Source organism: Cariama cristata, unplaced genomic scaffold, assembly GCF_000690535.1.
Source record: "Cariama cristata isolate BGI_N322 unplaced genomic scaffold, ASM69053v1 scaffold1009, whole genome shotgun sequence".
NCBI classification, from domain to species: domain Eukaryota; kingdom Metazoa; phylum Chordata; class Aves; order Cariamiformes; family Cariamidae; genus Cariama; species Cariama cristata.
In genome coordinates, this window is record NW_009637172.1 from 5,481 (window position 1) to 30,584 (window position 25,104).

The following is a 25,104-nucleotide window of genomic DNA, read 5'->3' on the forward strand; positions in this document are numbered from 1 at the left end:
GGTTATTGTTTTTGCCGATCTTGCAGAAAGACTGCTCAATTATTATTTTTTTCCTAATGATTCTAGTATATTAACAACTCCTTCCTTTACTAATCTGTCTTGCTGTAATTCTGGATTGTCATTGACACACGAAGTTTCACTGAGTAAAATTTGATTCTTGTATTGAAATGAGCCTTTAGTACTGGTGTGAGATTTCTTGTTTAATTGCACAGTTACCCAGTATGTTCTGAATGTGTAGAAAGTAGGAATATAAAGCAGTTTTTCTGCAGATGTATATATTTTATCGAGATAGGATCTTCATCACCCATGAGCGTGTTAATCTTGTGGTCCTGCTACCTTTTTCTCACTTACCTCTCCCTCTACCTCTTCCAATCTTTTCTGCACAGTTTGCTTACTTCAGACAGCGAAAACCAAAAAGCGACATCACGCAGTTGCAGAAAAAGACGGCGAAGAGGAAGGGCTCGTCTGTCCACACGCATGACGTTCCGAAGGAAGAGTATGCACTAGCGGCCCAAGATGTTGGTAAGGGTATAGAGAGTAAGGCTGAAGACACCAACCCACTAGAGGCAACAACAGAGGCAGAGGTAAATCTTAGTATTTCTTGTATTTCACTTCACTCCATCTGCAGATAACATGTATTTCAGGTGATTGTTTTACTTAATTGGGTTTTAGCTCTCTGGCACTGTCAGCTAGCTGCCATTGAGAAGTAAGTAAACTGATGTATTTTCGCTTGTAATAACTAACTCTCTTACAAAGTGATGTAAATAACTGAAAAAAAATCTCCATTATGCGGACTGGACAGCTGGTATTGACAAGGAGCTGTCTGCTGTTAGCTTGCTAAACTGAGATCTTTCAGCCTTTCACTGCCGTGAACTTCTCTTTGGGTGGACTTCTGGTTCTGTGGCTGTGACTCCATGAAATGGCAAATCCAGACTGAGAGGAGTAGTAGATGAGCAAAACTGCCAGGACCTTATAATGCACAGCATTCGCTTGTTTTTTTATCACCTTGCTGGCTTAAATGTGCTTAATGTTTTCTGAAAAAATACAATTTTTTCCAGCATGCTTTTAGTAGCTGTTGTAAAGCCAGCATAGATGTTACATTCTCTGACAAATTTGTTTAAAATGTGACTCTGCTTGTGCCTGATATATTTCAGTATGTTTGTACTGGTGACCCTCTAAAGGTAGTTGTGTCAACAAACATAAAAACATAGCTTTTGATATAGCTCGATATTAACATCTGGTAATAGATGTACTGGTCTGCCTGAATTAAGCATTGCTTTCTTGCTTCAACTCACAACCAAGATTTTTATTTTTATATCAACTGTGGATTAGACAATCATGTAACGCTTTTTCTCTCTATCTTGTAATAAAAATAAGAAAAATGTAGTTTTGAACAATATTTTTAATAGGAATCCAGCTTGCTTCAGAAGTGGTTGGCTAATGCTTTCGCAAGCCTCAGAAGCTACAAGGCAACTCTCTAGCTACAACGAACTGTCTTGGTCTGAGGGTTTGTTTCCCAGTGCATTTCAGCATGTTGTCTATGCAAAGATTTGTGAGTTTTGGGGAGGCGTTGCCTTCTGCATAAAAAGCACCTCTCCAGCTGTTGGTGTGTTTTCACGACATACAACAATAGCATTGACCTAGTGTATTTGCAAACCTGCAATAACGGAGGATAGCATTTGCACGTATTATCGTGCTTTCTGTTGTGAGGATGTCCCTAGTGCTTTCAGGATACCTTGAAGGTAATGTTAGCATTGCAAAGGCTTTTATGAAGCTACGTGCTAAGCTGTCTGCACTAAGAAAAAAGCATACAGTGTTTTGTCACTCAACCATAGCAATGTCCTTATTACATTCATGTCGACTTAAATTAAAAAAACCAAAACCAAACCAAAAAAACCAAAACCAAACCAAACCCCAACAAAATAAAAGTCACTTATTGCTTCTAAACAGCTTTTGTCAAAATAGCTGGTTTGTAAAGCAAACGGAATTGCTTTCTAGGTTACGTGGAGAGGGCACCTCTAGGGAGACAGTAATCATTGGAAACTACTTCATGCAGATTCAAAATACAGGGAGGGCTATAGGCTGCCTTTTCTAAATAGTGCTTCAGTCAACTTTTGTCTTGTGAATTTAGTGAAAGGTAGTTATCTTTCAAGATACTGAGCTACATTAAGTATACGTGTCAGAAAGTAGTACTGCTTTTGTAATTATTGGAATGATTTTAGCATGTTTGTTAAATAATCTTCCATCGGTTAGTTTACTAATGTTTAGGAGGAGATTAAAGAGTGCTCAACTATATTTGCAAGCCACAAAAGCCATTGAATCTCAATGGTGAGCCTTAGCCCTAAATTTTTAAGTAGACATTCATAATAAATTTTTTTTCGGCATTTATTTCATGCATTTGACCATGGATGACCAGCTGAGTTTAGCATTTAAGTCAGTCTCTCTTTCTCACTGGTATGTTGTCTCACAACGTGGACCTTTCTGGCTTATGTGCTTAGAGTTTTTCCAAAATAATCCTGCTTTTCCTTATATATCTTTAAAATGGCCATGATTTAGTGTTTGTTTTATTTGTTCACTTATCAGGGGAGTGCTGACTTGTTCAACTGGGATGCACAGAATGATCATGCAGCTGAAGTAAGTGTAAAAGAATGTATCTTTAGTAAAAGATGCTGATATACATGTGAAAGAAGAGTATGATAATTGGTTACTGAAATGATTAGTTATTGAGCATTGTTATCAAATGTGATAAAACCGATGCTTTTTCACTATTTGCAGCCTAAACCAGGTGCTTACCTGTATGTACGTATACTGGCTGCGAAATTGGTTGCTAAGAGAATTGGTTTTAGTGGAATTATAGACCTTGTCCAGAGAAAATTGAATGATGTTTTTAATTGAAAAGTGAGTTCATTCATTATGTTTCATACATGTAAACCAAAAAGTATTTAAAATAAAATACAAGATGCTATCTCCTCCCTGAGAATTGTAACAGTATTGCTGGTAAGAAACCACAGGATTGATAGGAGGAACTTCTGTCTTTGTACCTGCTTTTTTCTTTTGCTGTTACAGGCCACAGAAGCTCAGAGCATGTTGAATATTTATTTGCAATAGCTGCTTACATTAGAATTTAATTTTAAGTCAAGAACTTTATGTTATTATTTTTCCTATGAATGGACCATTCTTCTGTCAGCACAGATAGATGTAAAAACTTTGTTTGATTTTGGTAGTATTCCCTCCCTGCCCTCCCAGCTTGTAAGTTGGAATGTATTTTAAATCCCAACACATGTCAAAATGGCACTTTGCCACAATTTGGTGCCATAGAATCACAACGCTCTTCTCCTTAATTTACTTTTGTGCTTTAAAGTATCATATGGAAATATATTATCTATGAAAATTTTTTATTTGAAAATTTTAAGAATTAAGGACTTTACGTATAATGTTTCTGTTAAATACAAATGTTTCTATTGAAGTTTCTATTAAATACAAATGCTGAATTACTTTTAAATTCTGGGCAAATTCTAGTTTAAGCTTGAAGCTGAATTTATTTGCAGAGTAATCATGAAACAGAAATGTTACATTGTTTTGGTGAATAAATACTTTTTTGTTTCTTTTATGAAGAAAGGTACAATAAATTCTGCTGCAGAATACAGTGAGCTGGATGCTAAGATGTGTCAGGCGAGAATAGCTGAGTTAGAAAACAGACTTCTGGAGAAACAGGCAGCAGTTGAAAGACTCAGTGCACAGATGGACGAGCTACAGGAACAACTTAGTCAGCACAGTAACTCTATGCAACTTCAGGTATGTTTCATAGAATTGGATAATGGGGTTAATACTACTTTATTTTAATCCTAAAAATATTTAAGAGGCAAAACTCAAAATAAGTATTGATTATTTTTTTTTTATTGAAAAGTACTTCACTTTGCTAACATGTGCTGCAAAAAGCAGTACTGAGGTTTTCCATTTTCCAGTGTCTAGGACTTCATATTGCTTGAATCAAGCGAGAGTAAAATTAAATTTGAAATGCTTCTACTTCTAGAGAGTTTTGATGAAATACATAGTTAAATTCTTCTGCTGAGAAATGTTTGGATACTTGGTACTAGTTTTTATTGATTAATTTTATTACTACATTGAGGAGTGGGCCTTTATAGAAAGAACCTGGAAGAACCACTAAGGTAAGTGTAGTTAATCATACATTGAGCTGGGGGTTCAATATAAAAACATGGGACTTAAGTATATTTTTAAGTCAGTATATATAAAAATATATAGGAAGGTCATGCTGAAAAATGGTGCAAAAAACCTCCTCCAAAGTGTTGTACAAACTATTGAAAAGGAAGTACTTGTTGAAATGTCAGTGTTTCTGTGCATATGTCTGAAAACCACTTCATGGATGCAGCTAGGCTACTTTTCAAATGTTCACACGGGATGGCAGACACCACTACCACCACCACTACCCCCCGATGACTTTTTCCCCCAGAGATCTTTCATACTTTTTGAATATTTGTAAATACTTGTGGCTTCTTGGTTTTAGAGTGTTTTTTTTATTTTTTTTTTTCTATGGGCAAATGATTAAGTAGGATAAGTTAAACTTTATTAAACTGGCATGTACCTTCCCCTCTCCCAGAGTATTAAAAAAAAGGTATTTTGAATTTCTGTTTCTCTAGCATTTCTGTGTAAAGGTAAATTATCAGGTGCTTCTGAAGAATAGTTACTTCCCCCTTTACATGTTATTTTTCTAGTTATAGGACTGGAGAAACAAAGACATTTCCTGTTGGTGAGAAATAAATTGAAATGATTAATGTGATTAACATAAAATAGGATTAATGTATCCCATCGCATTAGCTTTCTCTCACATGGCTGAGAAGAAGAGCTGACAGATAGGAAACAATTTTAGGGGGTACTAAATATTTGTTATATCCTGTGGAAAACTTGATTGCTTTTACATCAATAAAAGCTACAAAATTTTTAAGCAAAAATATTTATTTCATTACCGGTATCATATCATTTGTTTAAAAAGTCACTTTTGATTAGGTTTGTCATCTCTTTGAGATCAGTGTAAGATTCCTCTTTCATCATGCCTGCCATCATGTTTGAATATAAATATTTCTGGTCCTTTGGTGCAAGTTTGTTAGAACTTAAGTGTAACTGTAGACTTTAACAGCTTTGCTTTAAGAAAACTTACTGGCTCCCTATTATGTTAAGAATATTTTAATTTTAAAAGTGCACTTCTTGTGATCCATGTAGGAAACTACTGTTCAAGAGCAGAATGAAGTCATCAGGAAACTAACAAGCTGCCTTCAACAGGTTAAGAAGGATCGGGATGACCTACAGGAAGAAGCTTTACACGTAGCTGGTCAGATCTATGACTTAGAACTTCAGTTACATCAGGTGTGCCTCTCCTCCAATTTTTGTTTCCTTACAAAAAGAATAAGAACAGGTTTGGAATATGAACATAAAAGCATATTGAGCTTATCACATAGCTCTTCATAGTTCAGTTTGCAATGCAGCAGTGAAAATTTTTTCAGGGTGAGGCAGAGTTTTCTCCAATTGCTAGGAAGAAGTCCCGGAAATATCCTTATATTTTCTACTTACTTTCTTGTATAATGTTTGGGAGGTCATTATGCTCCTTTTTTCATCGGTTTAGCCCTTGTTAGGGAATTTTATCCAATATTGTTAGCGCTTTGGGATCTATACATAACCATCGCTGTAATGATATGGGCTTACCTGTGATCAGTTTTCCTTGCCTTTGCCAAAGAAAGCTTTGAGTATGTGCATGGGCAACTGTAATGGCTCAGCTGTTACACAGAAACTTGCTATGTTAAGGTGATGTGACTTATTTCAAAGACAGAGATTTGAAATGAGGTGAAGACAATTGCTGCAGCCCCTGTGACAGGTAGGAACCTGCTTCAGTGCAACAAGTTGATCATGGATCTAATCCCTGGATAATGAGATAGATTATAGCCTTTCATTTACCTAAAAAAAATTTTTTTAAAACATACTTTATTCTTTTTTGGTGATAGTCAGTGTTCTAGTGGCTGTTCTCTCTGAACGCCTGTATATTTGTTGTATCAGGAGCCTTGTAGTATATGCCAAAGAGTAATATTTATGTTTACTTAACATTTCAGGTTTGCAGGTTAAGAATTGCACTAGGAGGGATTACATGTCTTAAATGTCTGGATAGGAAGGTGGTTTAAAAAAAATTAAAAATAAAACCTGGGACTTACTGAAGTCCAGGGATTATCTTGAAGGAGTTACTCATGCCCTGGAAAATAAATCCTCTGCTAAATGAAGTTTTGGAAAAGAACAAAAAATACTGCTTTCTATATAGAATTCTGATTGCAGTTGACAGAATATGTGGGAATAGTGAAAATTACTCTGCAGGTGATTGTTGGGATTTGCTCTATAAGCCTTTGAAAGACAACAGTAAAGCCTCTAAATAGCACTTTGGGCATATTCTAAATAAGGCTAGTAATATGATGCAAGTTGTTTGTGGAAGCATGTCAGCTTTGCTAACAGATGAAAGTACTAATACTGTCTTAAACATTATCTTCTTGGTTTTAGCAAAGTCTTTAGGAAAGGTTTTAAAAATGAATAAAACATGGTTTATTTTACCCCTATAGGGGTAAATGTTTTCTTTGCATTTGGAGGGAGGTGGAGAGTTAAGAAAAAAAACAAACAAAACAAAACCAAAAAAAACCCAAAACCAAAACCCCAACAAACCCTTTATTATAGAGATATGAATCCTTTTCAGAGAAGACTAGTTTTGTTCATTGTCCTCTTACCAGAATGTCCAGTCGGTTGGAAGTCCTGCTTTGTTTTGGAAGTTTCATAGAGAAAAATTATCTAACATTTAAATATTTACAGTAAGTAATGGTATCTAAAACATGTCAAGTGTTGTCCGACTTTAGGGAGATTCTTATTCATTGGGAACGAGAGACATAGGGTAAATCTGTAGTAAATGAACACAGTACATTTCATGCATACAGTGAGACTTGTGTATGAGTTTTTCTGATATAAACTTTCTTCTGACTGTGAGTACCTTTATGTGTTCAGGTTAATGAGATGCTGAGGAGTAAAAGCCCTGGGGAATATGAAGTACTAGAAGCCCAGCAGCAGATGTCCTTGTTTCAGAACCGTCTCAGAGAGCAAAATGTGCATTTGGAGATGCTGCGTCAGAAAGCACATGACCTAGAAGTACAGCTTGAGTCTTCTCAAAAGGTAAAAACAGTTTAAAGTACCTTTATAATTACGAGTTCTTGATAGTTAGGTTTTTGTTGTGAATGTGCAAGCTAAGGTGGTATTTTTTGGAGGAAAAACCTGTAATGAATGTTTAATTTGTGCGTGAGGTAACACTGATACTTCAAGACCGAAGCTATGCTTTAGTATGAAATTAAAAATCTATTCTTCTGAAGGTAATGATATTCAGCTAAGGCAAAATAGCTGCTCACAATTTAAGATTTTTTTTTTTGTACGAAATAAGGATTCAGTTCTGGCTCTTTAAAATTTGCTTATTTATTAAAATTACTCCATTGGTTTCTGTTGCAGAAGGGTTGGTCTTTAACTCTGTTACTAAACTGTTGTATAACATTAAGAAGTTTCCATCAGAAGTAGGTCCACCTGGTGTTTGTTGAACTGAGATGTGTGGGAACATAACTGACAGAGGCTTGCGGTGGGGTGGAGGTTGCTGGATAATGCTGTGTAAGCATATAACAATACGGTTGTGTGTGAACTTGAAACACCTAGATGACAGTAAAAGTTAACTATCTGTAATCAGGTTAGTTTCAGATACAAAACAAAGCAAAAAGCTTGTGTGGGAATATTTTGATGTAATCATTCCAGAAACAAGCACTATGAATAAAGAATCTCAAAGTTAAAACCACATAACAGATACTTTTTTTTTTTAATATGTATTTCAAATTTGTTGATAACTCTGTCCTGCTGTAGTGGCATGGTCATGTAAAAAGTCTTTTTCTTTAGGAACAGATTTATGGAGATTGTGATTACTAACATACATTAAAGGAACAGCTTAAAAGATCTGATTTCCTTTAAGCACATAACCAGCAATACCACAGGTAGAAGCCTTAAACTTTTGAGTCAGATGAGTCAAAATTTGACATAACTGTTCTGTTGGCCTACTGCCCGCCCTGTGGGAGGTGTTTTCTCTGTGCAAATGGATGTGAGATGGAGAGGTGTCTGTAGCTCTGATTTTTTTTTTTTTTTTTTTTCTTTTAATTAAAATACCTGAAGTTTGAGACAACCACTATTTTCTTTCTTTGGAGTCAGTTGTATATGATTTCTTATTGCTTAGGCAATTTGATATTTGTTACCACATTTGAAGAGTCTTTCAGTAGTACTTTCCACTCTCAAGGATGTCCTTAAAAATCCTGTTGCCTAGGCCAATGATACACCCTGCACTTAATGGTAAATATTACTTGTGAAGATAAATTAAAAGCGTGAGTCTTAAGGAAATTAAAACATGTCATATTTCAATGGCATATTTCATATGTAATATTTTATTTTTAAGAATACCAAAGATGAAGAAAATCTGCTTGCCCAAATGGAAGAGGATATGAAAGATAAAATGCAACAGCTATACAAAAGCATAGAAGAAAAAGAACAACATATTAAAAGTCTTCAAGATCTACTGACATTGGAAAGATCTAGCTTGTCTATACTACAACATACCCTTTCTCTCCGGGACTCAGAAATTACGGAATTAAAAAATGAAATAGCTTTATCCCAAATGAAAGAACAGCAACGTATTGAAGAACTGATTTTCAGTCATGAAAAGGATATTTGCAGACAGTTGGAGAACTTGAGGGCTGAGCTGGAGACGTGCCACAGAAGAGAGATTGCAGAAGCCAAGCAGGAATATGAAGAAGAAATTAATTTAAAATATAAGAATGAACTTGAACAGTTAAAAAAAGAACTCTGTGCTCTGAATTCTGAACAACACATTCAGAATTTGAATGGCATAATAATTGACTTGAATAATAGTCTTCGTGAGTCTGAAATTAATAATGAAAATTTGAGAAAGAAACTTGAAAACCAAGAGGAAGACTTCCAGAGAGAAAGATCTGAAATTGAGACTAAATACAAGGATTTAATCGATGGCCTTAAGCTTCAACTTTCTGATGCAGAAGAGCATGTCAAGGAAGCCCAGCGATATAAACAAGAAAAACAGTCCTTGAATGAGGAGATTCAAAAACTGAATTCTTTCATCCAGGAATTAAATCAAAAGCGACTTTATGAGGCTGAAAAAAGTTTACATGTAAGGCAAAAGCATGATGAAGAGATTGTCTCCAATAAAATGCTAATGAAATTGAGGGAAAACCAGATTTTACCAGAGGTGTTGCAGTTGCAGAGAGCAGAGCTTGAGGACATGCAGAAAAAAAGGCACAATTTGAAAGTTGAAGGTGAGCTAGTTCACGAAGAACTAGAGTTCCAGTGTGACTTGGGAGGAGACTTCTCAAGGAATCGGTTAGAAGAAATTAGGAATTCAGAGATCACAGAGAATAATGAAAGTAGTGAAGGAGATAATCTGTCTGAAGAACACTTGTCAGAACTAGGGCTTTTCGGTGGTGATGAAGGCATATTGGCTAAATATCTCATCTCCACGGAGAGACCAGAAGAGTCCTATGCGTCCGCCACTTCTGAAGAGTATGCTATTGAAGAAGGTAGGTGCAGTAGGTATGGGTTAGACAGTTGTGTGCTTCTAGAACCCAGCAGAGATTTTATACCTCCTCCGTTAAACTTTGGCCTTGATGAGGAACCATGTCCTAGCAGTTTGGCTCAAGAGACTTTTGAAGAGACTGAGGTGGAAGCAGAGGCCTTTGTTTCATTTTTGTCAGATAGCTACCTGCAGCAAAACAAAATAAGGGACCATGATGACATAAAGAATGATGAGACAACTTGTTTAGTAGAGCGATGTGTGAAGCTAACTGAGCAGCTCCATGAGAAGGATTCAGCCTTGAAGAAATCTTATCAGGAAACCCAAGAAGCTGTTGGAAAATGGGAAAAAGTAATGACTGAGCTCTCGCATATGCGTATGGAACTGGATGAGGAACGTGAAGCACGGCTCTGTTGTGAAAAAGAACTTCTTCAAAAAACAGAGAAGGAGAAAGAACTTGAAAACAAAATAATGTCTCTAGTAAAACAGCAGAGTGAGGATGGAGGCCAGCCTTACTGTGCTGTAGAGCCTTTAACACAAGTGTCAAAATCCTCTACCTGGCAAGAAATGGTAAAAGACCTCCAAGAGGAAAGGGAAATGTTGATGGTGCAGCTGCGAACTCAGGAGCAATTAGTGAAAGACGTTCAAGAGCAGAAAACAGCTTCTGATTCTGTAACAAGTGAAGTACAGTCTCTTTTTGGACGTCAGTTAGCTGCTTTGCAAAGTCAAAGGGATCAAATGCAAAGCCAGCTTGATGCTCAGAAGGCTAAAAACCAGACAATAACAGAACTGCTTGGTCAGAAAACCATTTCTGAAGAGATGTTGCTGAAAGAACAGGATTTGCTCAAAGCTGAAATCAATAACAAAGAACAAAATTTAGCACTTTTATTGAAGGAAAAAACAGCCATAGGAGAAAGATTGTCTGACCTGGAGAAGGATCTAATAAATGCAGAAAAAGCACTAGCAGAGAATGCTAACATCATTGAGGACCTTGAGAAGAACATACATGAACTTAATGCTGAAATGAAAAACCTCAAAGAAATGTGGGAGTGTGAAAGACGGGGATATGAGGACAGGTTAAACTTCAGCAACCTAGAAATTCATAAACTTAATGCTGAAATGAAGACAAAAAGTACTGAATACAGTGAGAAAAAAAGTCAGTTGACCGAAGAAATTGCCCATTTGAAGAAAGCTTATTTGGAGCTTGAGACTCGCTTGCAAGAGTCCTTTCAGTATTCACAAGTTACGCAGGAGGCGCAATCCAAGATGATGAAACATTACAAAGACGAAATCGATAAAATTGAGACTCAGCACCTTGCTGAATTAACTAAAGTGAGTTTGGCGCACAAGAAGGAGGTAGGAAGCCCCGATAGTGGCAGGAGTCTTGGGATTTCAGAATGCTTAAGGTACTCATTGTAAATGTTTGTATGCCTGTTTTCAGGTAGAAGAATTAAATGCTGAAATAAAAGATAAAGTGGAAAAACAGCAGAAGTTGGAAGAAGAAAGAAAGGAACAGATTGCTTTAATAAAAAAGGTAAATGCTGTGATTTGGGTTTATTTCAGAAAAATAAACTGATTTTGTGTTGTTTGTCATTTAAGCCTTATAAATGTTTTAGAGATGCAAAAAGCCATTAATTGTTTTTTTCCATGGTGTCTTTGATTTGGGGACAGAGGGAGGGGAGAATTCTGGCTCAATAATTTATTAGGGGGCTAACGAACCATATTTTGAAGGAAGCTCTTTTTCTGAATATTCTCTGCAGGTACATGAGCGAGAGCATGATCGTGAAATCTCTGAACTGGTTACTAAACATGAAGAGGAAATGGAGAAGCTCCGTGCTGAACTAAATAAAAAACAGCAGCACTTGTTGGATGAACTTCGGCAGCAAATGGCAGCTGCACACAAAGCCGAGATTGAGCTAGCTCAGCTCCAATCACAGGTAAAATAAAAAACCACAGTAATTACTGTATTGATTACCTGACTGTTGCAAAAAGAAGACTTCTTGATTTTTGTGCATACTATGTGTACTCTTATGTAGTGCTGCAACTGAAGAATTAGGAGTGTTCTCTTGGCGGGTGATAGTAGATATTTTCTACAGGAGTTCTCTAGGATCCTCACTGCAATTATATTTTAACATTAATTCTGAAGAAAACTCGATGCTTAAATTGATGAGTTTAAAAGAAAATGTTGTCATTTTTCATGTCTTGAAAAGTTTAGCAAGTACATTTATAAAAAATACTAAACCTCTGCCACTTTTTGATTATTTCACTAACGTAATTGGGAATGCTTTTGTGCTAAACTTATGTATGTAAACCTGACTTTTTCCTCTAAATATTTGCTGGGTTTTTGAACACCTCTGCTAAATGCAAAGAGGAAATGGAAAGAACATGTCTAGTGTTAGGTCTAATTCCAAGATGTTGGTGTACTGTTTAGTTTATTTAAGAATTGATAAATTTGGTTGGTCTATTTTGGCTGCTATTTCTAACTGTTGGATATTCCTCACTTTTTTTTAATGAAGTATGGTGAGTTTTATTTCCACTTTTCCAATACCGCTTCAGAATTTTGCTTTTTAACAAATCATAACCAACAGGAAATGTGAGGAATTTTTTTTGTAGACAGTGAAGGGTTGGGTTGAACTTGGTGGTGTTCTGCTCTGATGACATTGTGAGGAAGTGGACACATACAATGTATTTGGTAGGAGATGAAACTGAGAGGCAGATAAGGAAAGCCTTTTACTTTGCACTGAAAATGTTACACAAATCTCATTGTAACGAAAGTCAGCTTATTTTCAGGGTTCTATCTCTGTAATGAACAAACGCTCTCCAAGTACAGAAAGGGAAAACTTAGGTGTGTTTAACAGTTGAGAGCAATTGAAACTAAAACTTGGCATGGAAACTAGTGAACACATTTCATTAGAGGGGAGGGAAAAACCCTTTTTCTTCTCCGTTACAGACACTGCACAGCCTTGAACTGGAAGCTTTACGCCTAAGCTTAAATAATATGCATACCTCTCAGCTTGAGCTTACACAGTCTAACTTGAGAAAAGAAAAGGAAACTGCCCTTGTGGAACTACGGGAGATGCTCAATGATAAGCGTGCTCAAGAGGTAGCAATTCTGCAAAGCCGCCATCAGCTGGAATGGGAGAAGATTAAAGAACAGTGTCTGAAGGAAAAAGAAGACCTTAAGTCAAAGTATCAACAAGAACTAGGTATTAAAATTTGAGAATAATGGACAGGAAATTGAAACCCCATCAGTATTTTTCTTCCTCCACAAGTTCCTGTCTTGGTGTAGAGCTGGCCTTTTGAGTGATGACTGGTATTGTCTTGAATAGGGACAGCGGCTAGACTGGCAAGTGCAAGAGTGCATGTTTTGTATATGCAAATGAAGTTGTCCAGACCTAGGTTTAATTTTTCTGCAATTATATGGGTGTTTTGCTGCTACGTCTGTAAAATAGCACTATACTTGAACTAGTTGCTTTCAGGAGGTGTTAGAGCTCTCAAAGAATTTAATCATTGCAAAGAGTAAAGCTCTTACGCCTTGTGTTTCTTAAGGGTTTTTATTGCCCTAACAGCACTTACTACTGTTGTGTTTCTGACAAGATACGGAAATACTTCGTGGCTTACCCTATCAGTGGTTTCAAAAGGAGGATAAAGGAGTTGGAAAGGAACCAAAAGGCTCTGAGAACCTGCAACTGAGTGTCCTTTGAGATGTGTTTGATATAAGATTGTATTCTGACATCAGCAAAACAAAAGCTACACTTGATAATACTGAAGGCCTGCTGATGGTTCTCTTGACATTGTTTGGGATATTTGCCTTTTCCCAGATCAGGAAGCCATTTCTGACCTGTGTGGCAGAGCTTGAGGAATTTCTGGAGAAAGCTGAGGCCTGCAGCAATTCACTGAAGAAATTTAGGAACCGTTCCTTTAGTTGCCGTTCCCTGAGAGGTAGAGAACGTTTAGGGCTGTGTCTTTTTGATCCAAGGGTAGAAAACTATTTGTTACCACCAGTAATATTGTGAAATGATGGGATTTGGGAGCAGGAGGAGGTCTTGATGCAGTTCTTAAGATCAATGCTGTTTTATTTTGCCAAAACACATGTACTTAACGTGAACGTAACCATTTACGAGTGCTTGAATGTAGAGGCTGAGAAGAATCTGGAATTGGATGATGCAGGAGACCTGGTGGGGAATTGTGGATACTGTTACCTGGGGGGCTACAGGAAAGATGTTTCTCTTCAGGGAGACAATGACTGGGCATGCCCCAAGTCACTTGAGTGCTGGGACACTGTCATGTAACTTAGATGATATTTCTTCCTCTGCTGGACCATTAGCTGGGTAGCTGGGACTATCTTAGTCTCTGAATTCTCATTTCCCACTGACAAACTTGAAATAAGGTTGCAAGCTAAGGCAACGGTACTTTGAAGCTGTGAGAAGAGGACTGGTAGGCCTTTACAGGGTTCTTGCAGACCAAGAAAGGTGCTGAAGAAGAAGTTGCAATGAATCTGGGGAGGAACTGGGAAGGAAAAAGCTATTGGTGTCAGTGATAACTGAGCAGATAATAGTATCTGTCTTTCAGTCTGTTTCCTAGGCATTCTTAAAAGAAATTTGAAAAGAGTTTCCTACTTCCTGCTGCTGCCTGCTACTCTTTTGCTGTGTCTCTGGAGATAGAGATGATTGAAACCCTTAATGGTGACGTGCAGTGAAATGTTAGCATCTAAAATGACATTGATAGGCGTTTGAATTTATATCTTTAGGATGAAAGATATGGTTCATTTTTTATTTTTTTTTTTTTTTTGTATCGTCCTCTCTGTAGATTTAAGCAGACTTTCCTTTGCTAATTAAGCCGAACTTAACCTTCAAGGTTGTCTTTGCAGTTGTAACTGCTAGATGCTTATTTTCTAAACTGAAAGTGAATTACTGGGATGTAGTATAACAGCAGATTTGAATAGAACCTGATACATTACACTGCTGCATGCCTACCTATTTAAGCACTGAGTTTGATGCTGAAAATGGTAATCTCATCCATATTTCTACTTATTGTTTAATCATAATATTTTATGTAAATTTGTTAATAAATATTTTATTTCACAGCTGATCAGAGAAAGAAAATAGAATTGGAAATGGAAGAGACACGTATCCGGGCATTAGAGGTATAAATTCTGTTCTTCATACAAGAAAAACTCCTTTCAGTAGGCTAAAGCTGGTAGAAGTCCAGTGTAGAGGACAAATAAATGGAGGAGAAAAAAAAAAAGTACTGATTTACTAAATGTATTTGCTTTAATAATGCATGTCTTGCTCTCTTAGACTCTCAAAAAAGACTGGGAATTGGAGTCTGATATGCGTTTAAAAAACATATGTGAAGAACTGTCTGAAAAACATCAGACTGAAATGGTGGAACTGCAGAAAACTCTGGAAATGGAATTGGAAAAAGTCAAAGCAGAGCTGGGGCTTCTTTCTCTTGAGAATGAACAGTCTAAAAGTAAGTGCCATGGTCTGGAAAGCAGTTGTCTTTATTGAACAATGGCGAAGCTAACTAAGTGTTTTTAGAACCAGTATAAAAAGCCAATACAAGATGATACATCTATGTGCTCTTACTTAAAAACTAGAAAACAGGAGGTAAATGAAAAATTTTAAAGCTTAGTTAGCTGTGTTGTGGTTTTGACTTCCACAGGGTATGAGATGGACTATGTTTTCCTTCAGGCTTGTTGAAGGGAGGTGCTGTTTTACTTCCAGCTGAAAACCGGCTTTGGCAGTTACTGAATTAATCAAAATTCCGATTAATATCAATAAAAACTGCTTCTAACAAAAAAATCAGGTTTGGACTGTGAATAATTAAAGCTTAATGGAACAGCAGCTTTTTAAAATACTGTTCTGGAATTGACGTTTTTGAGACTACTGTAATTGGAGATTTCATTATCTTGAAGAATGAAATCTGGATGAGTACTTAGCCAGGTACATCCCTTTATATCTTTTGCTGAGGTGCAGATAGGAGATAGAACTATGAACAGTTTGTGTAGGTCTCAGAAATCTGAGATGTTTGTTGAGATAGTGATTGATCTGCTGTCAGTGATGGCATGAAAAGGAGCCATGAAATGTGGTGTGCCATGAGGTGAAAAGAGAGATAGATAGTTGTGTTGCCTAGGCTCTGAGGCACTATGCAGGTGAGAGACATGGGAAATAATACTCTCTCCAAATAAATGAAAATGCAGTGTTAAGGATGTTGGGTGATGCTGACAGGCAGCCAGACCAGGTTTGAGAAGTAAAGAGTAGCCTTTTCGACCTGCCAAGGGCTGGATCCTTTCACAGTATTTGGCTCACCTTTGGCTGCTGCAAAGACATGTTTGTAGCAATGGCTTGTTCTTCTCAGCGTGCACTGACTTTACTGACTTTCTCTGAACCTGTATCATTAAAGTCTGCTCTGTGAGGATAACGTGTGTCTCTTGCAGCTCACTGTGGCTGAAATGTGGTCACTTGATTGCAGATTCTTTCTGGGCAGGTCAAGATTTTTTTGACCAAATGAGGTAGTAGCAAGCTTACAGGGTTCAGAGAGTGCTCAGTGCCGAAGTAGAGTGTGCTTGGCACGAACTTTCCTAGTCCTTCCTGTTCATCTCTTCTACTGCCCGCTGCTGAGTGCGGTCATAGGAGAAATTCTGTGTTTGTAGGCTTGATTCCCTGTTCCAAGTATGCGTGCTTCTAGTTCAGGATGCTTGTTCCTGTATGCAGAGAGCAGATGCTCATCCCTTCATTGCTACTGTTGGTTGTCTCTTGGCTAACAGTGTGCGATGCACAGAACTAGGAGGTGCTGTGTGGAAATGTTTGACGTTCAAATGCTTTACTATTCAAGTATTTTTGTGATTCCTTGTAAGCTAGCATTCTAGTCTAGAGATGTGCATTTGTATTTTAGTTGCACAAAAGTTGTATAGGTTATTCAGTAACCAGGACAATGGTATATTACAGAACTCATTTTTAATTCTAGTAAAATGTGTAGAATTGGAGAAACAACATGAGTTAGCCATTACAAAATTACAAGAACAGCTGCAGACTGAACATAACCAACTCCTAGAAGATACGAAGATGAAAAGCCAAGAAAAAGAACAGAATCTTCAGAAGGAGGTAAATAAGAATTCTTTACTTGTTTAGAGTGGTTGATTACTCTACTCTACCCCCCCTGTACTCAGCACTGGTGAGACCACACTTCGAGTGCTGTGTCCAGTTCTGGACCCCCCACTTCAAGAAAGACATTGAGGGGCTGGAGCAAGTCCAGAGAAGGGCAACGAAGGTGGTGAAGGATCTGGAGGACAAGTCTGATGGGGAGTGGCTGAGGGAGCTGGGGTTGTTTAGCCTGGAGGAGAGGAGGCTGAGGGGAGACCTGATCGCTGTCTACAACGACCTGAAAGGAGGGTGTAGCCAGGTGGGGGTCAGCCTCTTCTCCCCAGTAACTAGCGATAGGATAAGGGGGCATAGTCTGAAACTGCACCAGGGGAAGTTCAGGCTAGAAATGAGGAGACCTTTCTTCACAGAAGGGGTTGTTAAGCATTGGAATGGGCTGCCCAGAGAGGTGGTGGAGTCACCATCCCTGCTGGTGTTTAAGAAAAGACTGGAGGTGGCACTTAGTGCCATGGTCTAGCTGACATGGTGATGTTAGGGCAAAGGTTGGACTTGATGATCGTAGAGGTCTCTTCCAACCTCATTGATTCTGTGATTCTATATATAACAAGAAGTAGACCATATACATATCATTTGGGTGACTTTTTTGTATTTAGGGATTTTATTGAAAAACTAAAATGAAGCAGGTAAATTTTATATGGGATTTTCTATAGTTGTTCAAAATCTTTTGAATGCAATTGCCTCTGTACCGTTTGGTGCCATTTCCTATCTTTATATGCTGAATTTTCTAGTTCTTGTGTTTCTTCATGTTTCTTGTGTTAACTATATCTAGCTAATACTTTATTTTTGTGAGAGATGATAAACATGGCATTAGGAGCAAATTCCTCTATCTCTGAGGAGTGAATCTAACAGTTAAGTGCTACTCGGTATCTCTGATAGCCTGGATCAGGAGCTGAGAGTCTGGTTGTCACTAAGTATTTCCACCTATTTCTGACAGAACTGTCTGTTGCATATAAAATAAGCAATTAGAGCAAAATTGTTTTTAAAAGTTGGGGTTTTTTTTGTTTTTTAACATGTCTTCCATAGCTGGAGAATCTTCAGGTCATGCATGAAGAACTCAAGACTCGATCACAAGAAGAAATCAGGCAGCTTTGGTCTCAGCTTGACAGTACCCGAGCAAATCGACAAGACCTAAGTGGTATGTTCAAAACTGACACATTATATTTTTTGCTTCTTATTTCCATATAGAAGTAGGCATTATTGACACGAAACACTTTTTTAATTGTGTACCAGAAACACGCAGGTAGGATACAGAGGTGTCTGTGGGTTGTACCCTAGTGATCTCTTTCTGAAGCGGGAGGTGAGTCAGTGTCAGATGACTAGTTGGTTCTGCAGTATCAAAAAACATGGTATGGCTGTGGGGAAAAGCTCACTCCTGGTTTTTTCCTTTCCCTTCCCACTCCATTTCTGCACACTATAAAAATCTTTATTGAAAACCGAACAATTTTCATTGCAATGTCAAATTAAATATAATGGAGTTAAAAAAATAAAGAAAATGCTGGTCAATGCAATGGCGTGCTCCTATTTGTATTCAGTATGAAAGCGAGTATGAATTCACTTGAGAAAATTGTTAATGGTAGGTAGACAGTAGAGCTCACTGCTTAGTTTATGACTTCGAGTGGTTGTTGTGGCTATTTTCTCTTATTCGGAGATAATTAAGTGATAAGTCTGCTTAAAAAAGAAAAAAAAAAGAGAAATATTTAAAAACTGTGATTAGGTTATAGCTTGAGGTAGGAATAGCTTTTTTGCCCTTTCAGTTTTGAGGTGAGTTAAATAAAATGTTTTTTCACTGACACTCAGCATGGAGATTCATCATCTTCTGAAAGACTTTTAATTCTTAAATATAGAAAAGCCCTGGGTTAAAGATACCTCTGTTTTAAAAATAAAATAAAAACATTCAGGTGATACTTCTGAAATCAGAATGAATGATAATGTTATTTTCCTGTGAGGCTAAGTATAACCTCCTTTTTCCATAATGATGCTTCTGTTTAAAAGATAAACAAATCCCCTAAGCCTAAAAGCAAAAAGTAAAAGGAAAACATTGTGCACAGCAATTAAACATGAACAGTTTTGTGGTTTTTGTTGTGTGGTGTTTGTTGTGGTTTGGTTTTTTTTTTTTTTTCCAGTTAGTCTTATGTGCATCTGCATTAAACTTATGAAAAAGTTTTAAAGCCTGGGAGAAAATAATGACTGGATGAAATCTGATATTGTATGCTTTATATATCTTAAGATTTCTGTTTCGATATTTAGGTATATTAAACAAAACAGTCAGCTTCACAGTGTAGTGATCTTGGGTGACACACATTATTGCTTGAAATGAAGTAGAACATGTCTCAGATGTGTGTGCGCAAACAGATATGTAATAAATGAAAGACGAAATTTTGGAAAAATATAAAAGCTAGAGACCGTGATGTTAACCTTGACTATGTGTGTGTTCACCTTGTATTGCGACGGTAACATTTGGTGGCTTGCTTTGCTTCTGTTGGGGTAGTTAAAAGGCAAATGTAATATGCTTCAAATACAGTTTCAAATTTTCTGAATAACATGACTTTAAATAGCTTTTGAAGTGTAATAGGATGGGTTTTGGTAATAGAAAAATGTATTCAATTTATCTAGTCTGACTTTACCTTGACTGTTTTCAGGTCTCTGTTTTTATATTACAGAATTATAGCAGATAGCACTTAGTAGTATTTGCTGGAATTCTTACACTTCCTCTCTGTAACCATAATCTTTATTAACCTTTCAAATGTCTTTCCCTGTTTCTAATCACTCACATTCCCATTCTTTGGTCCCTTTCTGTTATTCATCTTGCTTGAGATGGTCAGACCAGAATGCAAGCCCATAGTCCAGGTGAGGATATCTCTTTTGGTGTGTGAGATCTTAAACGTGTTTTGCTTTACCCTGCTTTTCTTCACTTGAGTGATCATTTGACAATGCATTTGGATTGATTTGAGGACTCATAGTGGTGGATTCAAAACATAGCAGCTGGATGGTGGGATCGCTGCTCTGATGTAAGAATGACATGCCAGTTCAAAACTGTTAAACACTTTTCTGGGTTAATTTTGTGCTGGCAGACTTTGCTGATGAGGCAAAACCTACCTGTGCCAGATTGGACTTCCCTCACCTATCCTACTTAGTCCCTGCTTGTCACTTGATTCCTCTGGTCCCCATGCCTGGCAGCTGCTCCCTTTGAAAGCAGGCTTGAGCTGTGTATTTACTTTTCTTATTCTTTCTGTTTGCACGTTCATTGTGAGAATTTTTCATGCCAAGTGTGCGTTTTCTGGTTTGCTACACAAAACCACTATGATATTCTGATGTGTTGCTTCCGGGGTGGCATTCTCTATTTCTATAAATGTTTCTGAAGTTTCTCTTCTTGTATAACATAAGTAGCTGCTTTTTTCCAGGTTCTTCTTGAAATGCAGTTCCATCTTCGGTTGATTCTGTGGGGATTCAGCAAACTTAAGTCATCCGGGAAGCTGAGCCATCTGCGAAACTTTTATAATTCACTCTCATTATTTTTGTCCTTTCTTCCTACCTTTTAACTTCCTGATATGTTACTGCTTCTTTAATACAGAATGTGGGGAAGAAAGCTCTCAGCGTTCATGAATATGCTGCAGTACTGGCCATTGCCCTTATTCCCTGAAAGGAGGGTAGCTTGCTGAACCAGCCTTGATCGCTGTTTTCTACTGCTTTCTATTTTTTGTTTTATTTTGCATTTTGTTGGATGGTTCTCTTTAATTCAATGAATTTAGCCTCTGCTTGAGTTAATGATGGATAGCCAAACCATCACTAAAGTAATCCAGAATTGATTTTATTTTTTCTTTTTTGTGATTTTGTTTTTGTGCATAGTTTGTGCTAAAATTTTGTTTGTTTGTGGAGCAGTTTTCTCTGGAGCAAATTAAGTGTTCTTGACTAAATTATTGCTTCTGGTTGCTACAACAAGCAGGTATGAAGATTAAGGAATATTGCAGGACTCTGGATGTTACTAGCCTAGACGTGAAGCGTGAAGAAACGAGGAGGGCTAACATTCTTGTCATGAAGATGGTTTCTCTGAATGCAGTGTAAATGGTTTTATTGTCTTCTGAGAAAGGAATGTTTCATCTTTCAGAAGTTCATTTTCTCATGTAGCTTGTGGGGTAATATTTTACTGTTATCTCAAGAACTAGAATATGGCTGATCTTCACAGAATGACTTAGCCTAAAGATATATACTTCTGAGTACTTGTGTTGGTTTTACCTCCGTTCCAGATCTAAAAGAGCAGCTACTGGCTCGTGCATCACGGGTGGAAGAAATAGAACGTTTAAAACAAGAATTTGAACAGCAGCGTCAGCAGAGAAAAAGTGAGCATGAAACTGAATTGGAACAACTGAGACTTTATTTTGAAAATAAGTTAAGAGTTGCTGAAGAAAACTACAGAGAAGAATTGACTTTGTTGCATCAGAGACTGCAAGAAGTCAAGGAATATTCACTGTCAGAGTTGGAAGTGAGTCAAGATCAAGCAGGGGACATCAGGTGATCTATTCTTTTTCCTTTCATCTCACATTATGACAGCATGCTTCTATTTTATTTATTTATTTTTTCTTTTAATATAGAAGATAATGTTAGCCTCTAAATATGTTGAGATTGAGCAGTAGGTGATCTCTAGTTAGAAACCCAGTGATGAAAGTCATGAGTGTGCAGTCCTGGACAGTTGTAGTTGCTCTGTGCCTACTTTCAGTGCTACATCGTAAGTCAGCAAGTTCATTTAACTTAATTTGTGACACGTGTTACAATCTTAAACTTTAAAACCATTTTCTCAGTTCTTCTGTCATAGTTTTTGAAGAGACTGCTGAGAAAGAGAGAAGGGATACACTTGGTCAGCTAAATCAAGACCTGGAACAACATCAGGTAGGATTTTTGATATATTAAAGTTCTACTGTTCATTACATGACCTGTATGAAAATTGATGTCTTGATTCCTAGCTCTTAGCAAAGAGTTAGTTAATTTGAGACATTTATTAAGGCTGAATTATTTTTGACAAGTCTATTATAAATTGTCAACTTCAAATAGTTCTCAGACTAGCAGAACAGATGAAACAGTGTTCTGTAATTTTGTGTCCTGTGTTTGAGTTATCCCATGCCTAGTAAGGAGCTTTTCGAAGCTCTTCTACACTGGTGCAGAATTCATGGTGTTTCTCTTCTCTTTTCTCTATAGCTTCTGTAATAATTATGCTTTTTATTGCTGTTCTCTTCAAGGGAAGATGCGAATTTGGTCCCTCTTCCATTTATGCACCTATTTTCATGTACCTTGTTGTAACTTAAGATCTTGACTTCTTGCTCAACTTACTTGAAGTTGACCAAGAGTTTCAAAAAGGAATTTTTGTGGGGTTTTTTGGCTTTAGATTTTTATTTTTTAATGAATTTATAAAAAGTAATTATTTTTTTTTTTAATGAGGGAATGACAAGCACATAAGACATACACAAGACAACATGAGCTCGGTTTCATTAGTAAATCACACAAAATCATACGAGTTATAAATGAGAAATGTATACATCATGGCTTTTTTTTTCTTACTTGTATTTGTTACCTAGCTGGATATGAAACTGCATTCATAGATGGTTACTCCTAAGTTCTGTGGTCTTTGTAGATGGGGATCTCTTAATTGTTGAGAGTCGATAGTTTCTCTACCTAGATGCGTGTGTGACTTCCTCCTCTATTATACTTTCAAACAGCCCCTGAAACTCAGATCTGCTTTGTGGCATGGTTCCAAAGCATATCTACCTTGAGGGGCTCTGCCACTCTAGTAGGAGATGGAGTGGCAGGAACAGAGCAAAATCAGTAGGGTTTTTGGAAACCAGTTATATACGTGTCAAGTAGGTGCTTTATAATGCAATTCATATAGTGCTGTCATTGATAGATTCTTGATATGGTTTCTTCAAAGCTGAAGATATCTTTCTAACCCATGTCCTATGTAGGAAGAACTTGCCTCTTTGCAGGTAGAACTTAAAGAACAGCACAGGCATGAATTAGATTCCTTAAGATCTTCCCTAGAACTTAAATATAAAGAGGACCTACTGAAAATGAAGATGGATCTGTCAGACAGATATATAACAGAAATTGAGGAAATGAAAAGAAAGCATTGTTTAGAACTTGAGCAGCTCCGTGCCCAACTTTCTGAAGAACATATTAAAGGTAAGATGATCTGGCGGACTGGGGAGTAAAATGGTAAGCTGCTTATGTGGCTTATAAGTCTATTTAAAGAAAAGTATCTGAAGAAGTTTTCAATTTGTTATTAGTTTACTCTAAACTATAGGGAGCACCTAGCACATGTTAATCCCTGGCATGGAGCACTTTGCTTTTTGACTTTTATGGGCATGTTGAGTTGCATTGCGAAAGATATGGTGGCCTGAAGTTGATTATTCTATGGTAAAACCTACTACAGCTGTGGAGCAGTTGCTAAAAGGAGTTGATCAGGTTTCCATTCTTGGCGCTAGAAGGGCACTGTCAATTCCTGAGTTAATATTTATTTGAAAATTTCTTAGTGTTGTCTGTTAGCTGTGTTAAGTGTCTCTTGTATTTGGATGAAATAAGCCAATTCTCAGTCTATTCCATAGACTAGACCCACTTCTGTTCTATTTTCCATACCTCTTTTGCCTGTGTTCGTTTTGTGGATTTGAGAGCGCTCTACTCATTTAATGTTAGAATTTCTTTTTCCTCCTGTGTTTTCCACTAGTTGACATACGTATTGGGATGAATTTTTTTAAAGAAAGAGAAAAGTATTTATGGGGAGCAGAATTTGTAATAGGTATCTTTTGCTGTAGAGTTCAGGTTAATTTTCCTCTTAAGGCTAAACTTAATGAGACTTCCTATGTGATCATGGATTTATGAAATTTGATAGAATCATAGAATGATTTGGTTGGAAGGGACATTAAAGATCATCTAGTTCCAATCCCCCTTCCGTGGGCAGGGACACCTTCCACTAAACCAGGTTGCTCAAAGCCTCATCCAGCCTGGCCTTGAATGCTTCCAAGGATGGGGTGTCCACAGCTTCTCTGGGTAACCTGTGCCAGTGCCTCACCACTCTCAGAGTGAAGAATTTCTTCCTAATTTCTAGTCTAAATCTTTCACCTTCCCATTTAAAGCCATTACCCCATGTCCTATCACTCCATGCCCTTGTAAAAAATGCCTCTCCAGCTTTCTTGTAGGCCCCTTTAGGTACTGTAAGGTCTGCCCGGAGCCTTCTCTTCTCCAGGCTGAACAACCCCAGCTCTCTCAGTCCCCATAGGAGAGGTGCTTCAGCCCTTGGATCATCTTTGTGGCCTCCTCTAGACTCACTCTAACAGGTCCATGTCCTTGTGTTGGGGTCCCCAGAGCTGAAGGCAGTGCTGCAGGGGGGGTTTCACCAGAGCGGAGCAGAGGGGGAGAATCCCCTCCCTCAACCTGCTGACCATGCTTTTTTTTGATGCAGCCCAGGTTATGGTTGGCTTTCTCGGCTCAAGCGCACATTGCTGGCTCACGTTGAACTTCTTGTCAACCAACACCACCCCAAGTCCTTCTCCTCAGGGCTGCTCTCGATCCATTCCCTGCCCAGCCTGTATTTGTGCTTGGGATTGCCCCGACCCAGGTGCAGGCCCTTGCACTTGGCCTTGTTGAACTTCATGAGGTTCGCACGGGCCCACCTCTCCAGCCTGTCCAGGTCCCTCCGGATGGCATCCCTTCCCTCCAGCGTGTTGACCACACCGCGCAGCTTAGTGTTGCTGGCAAACTTGCGGAGGATGCACTGAATTCCACTGTCCATGTTGCTGACAAAGATGTTAAACAGTGCCGGTCCCAATACAGACTCCTGAGGAATGCCACTCATCATGGGTCTCTACTTGGACGTCAAGGTGTTAACTACAGCTCTCTCAGTGCAACCATCCAGCCAGTTCCTTATCCACTGACTTGTCCACCTGTCAAATCCATGTCTCTCCAATTTAGAGACAAGGGTGTTATGCAGGACAGTGTCGAATGCTTTGCACAAGTCCAGGTAGATGATGTCAGTTGCTCTTCCCTTATCCACTGATGCTGTAACCCTGTCATAGAAGGTCACCAAATTTGTCAGGCATGATTTGCCCTTAGCGAAACCATGTTGGCTGTCACCAGTCACGTCCTTGTATTCCATGTGCCTTAGCATAATTTCCAGGAGGATCTGCTCCACGATCTTGCCAGGCACAGAGGTGAGACTGACTGGCCTGTGGTTCCATGAGTCTTTCTTTTCTCCCTTTTTAAAAATGGGAGTTATATTTCCCCTTGTCCTGT

General features: G+C 37.9%; 1 protein-coding gene across 1 annotated transcript in view; it reads left to right on the forward strand.

The window, feature by feature from the left end:
- Positions 1-386: 386 nt before the first annotated feature.
- LOC104167798 (pericentrin-like) overlaps positions 387-25,104 on the forward strand; it is a gene marked incomplete at both ends in the record, with an annotated part of 44,373 nt that continues 19,655 nt past the window's right edge. The window contains 16 exons of the mRNA XM_009708170.1: positions 387-584; positions 3,616-3,795; positions 5,239-5,382; positions 7,048-7,212; positions 8,519-11,020; positions 11,106-11,198; positions 11,425-11,601; positions 12,615-12,870; positions 14,752-14,810; positions 14,965-15,139; positions 16,637-16,773; positions 17,854-17,965; positions 19,645-19,677; positions 21,075-21,339; positions 21,627-21,714; positions 22,782-22,998. Of these exons, the coding sequence (XP_009706472.1) occupies positions 387-584; positions 3,616-3,795; positions 5,239-5,382; positions 7,048-7,212; positions 8,519-11,020; positions 11,106-11,198; positions 11,425-11,601; positions 12,615-12,870; positions 14,752-14,810; positions 14,965-15,139; positions 16,637-16,773; positions 17,854-17,965; positions 19,645-19,677; positions 21,075-21,339; positions 21,627-21,714; positions 22,782-22,998 (4,801 nt within the window). The remainder of the gene's footprint in view (positions 585-3,615; positions 3,796-5,238; positions 5,383-7,047; positions 7,213-8,518; positions 11,021-11,105; positions 11,199-11,424; positions 11,602-12,614; positions 12,871-14,751; positions 14,811-14,964; positions 15,140-16,636; positions 16,774-17,853; positions 17,966-19,644; positions 19,678-21,074; positions 21,340-21,626; positions 21,715-22,781; positions 22,999-25,104) is intronic.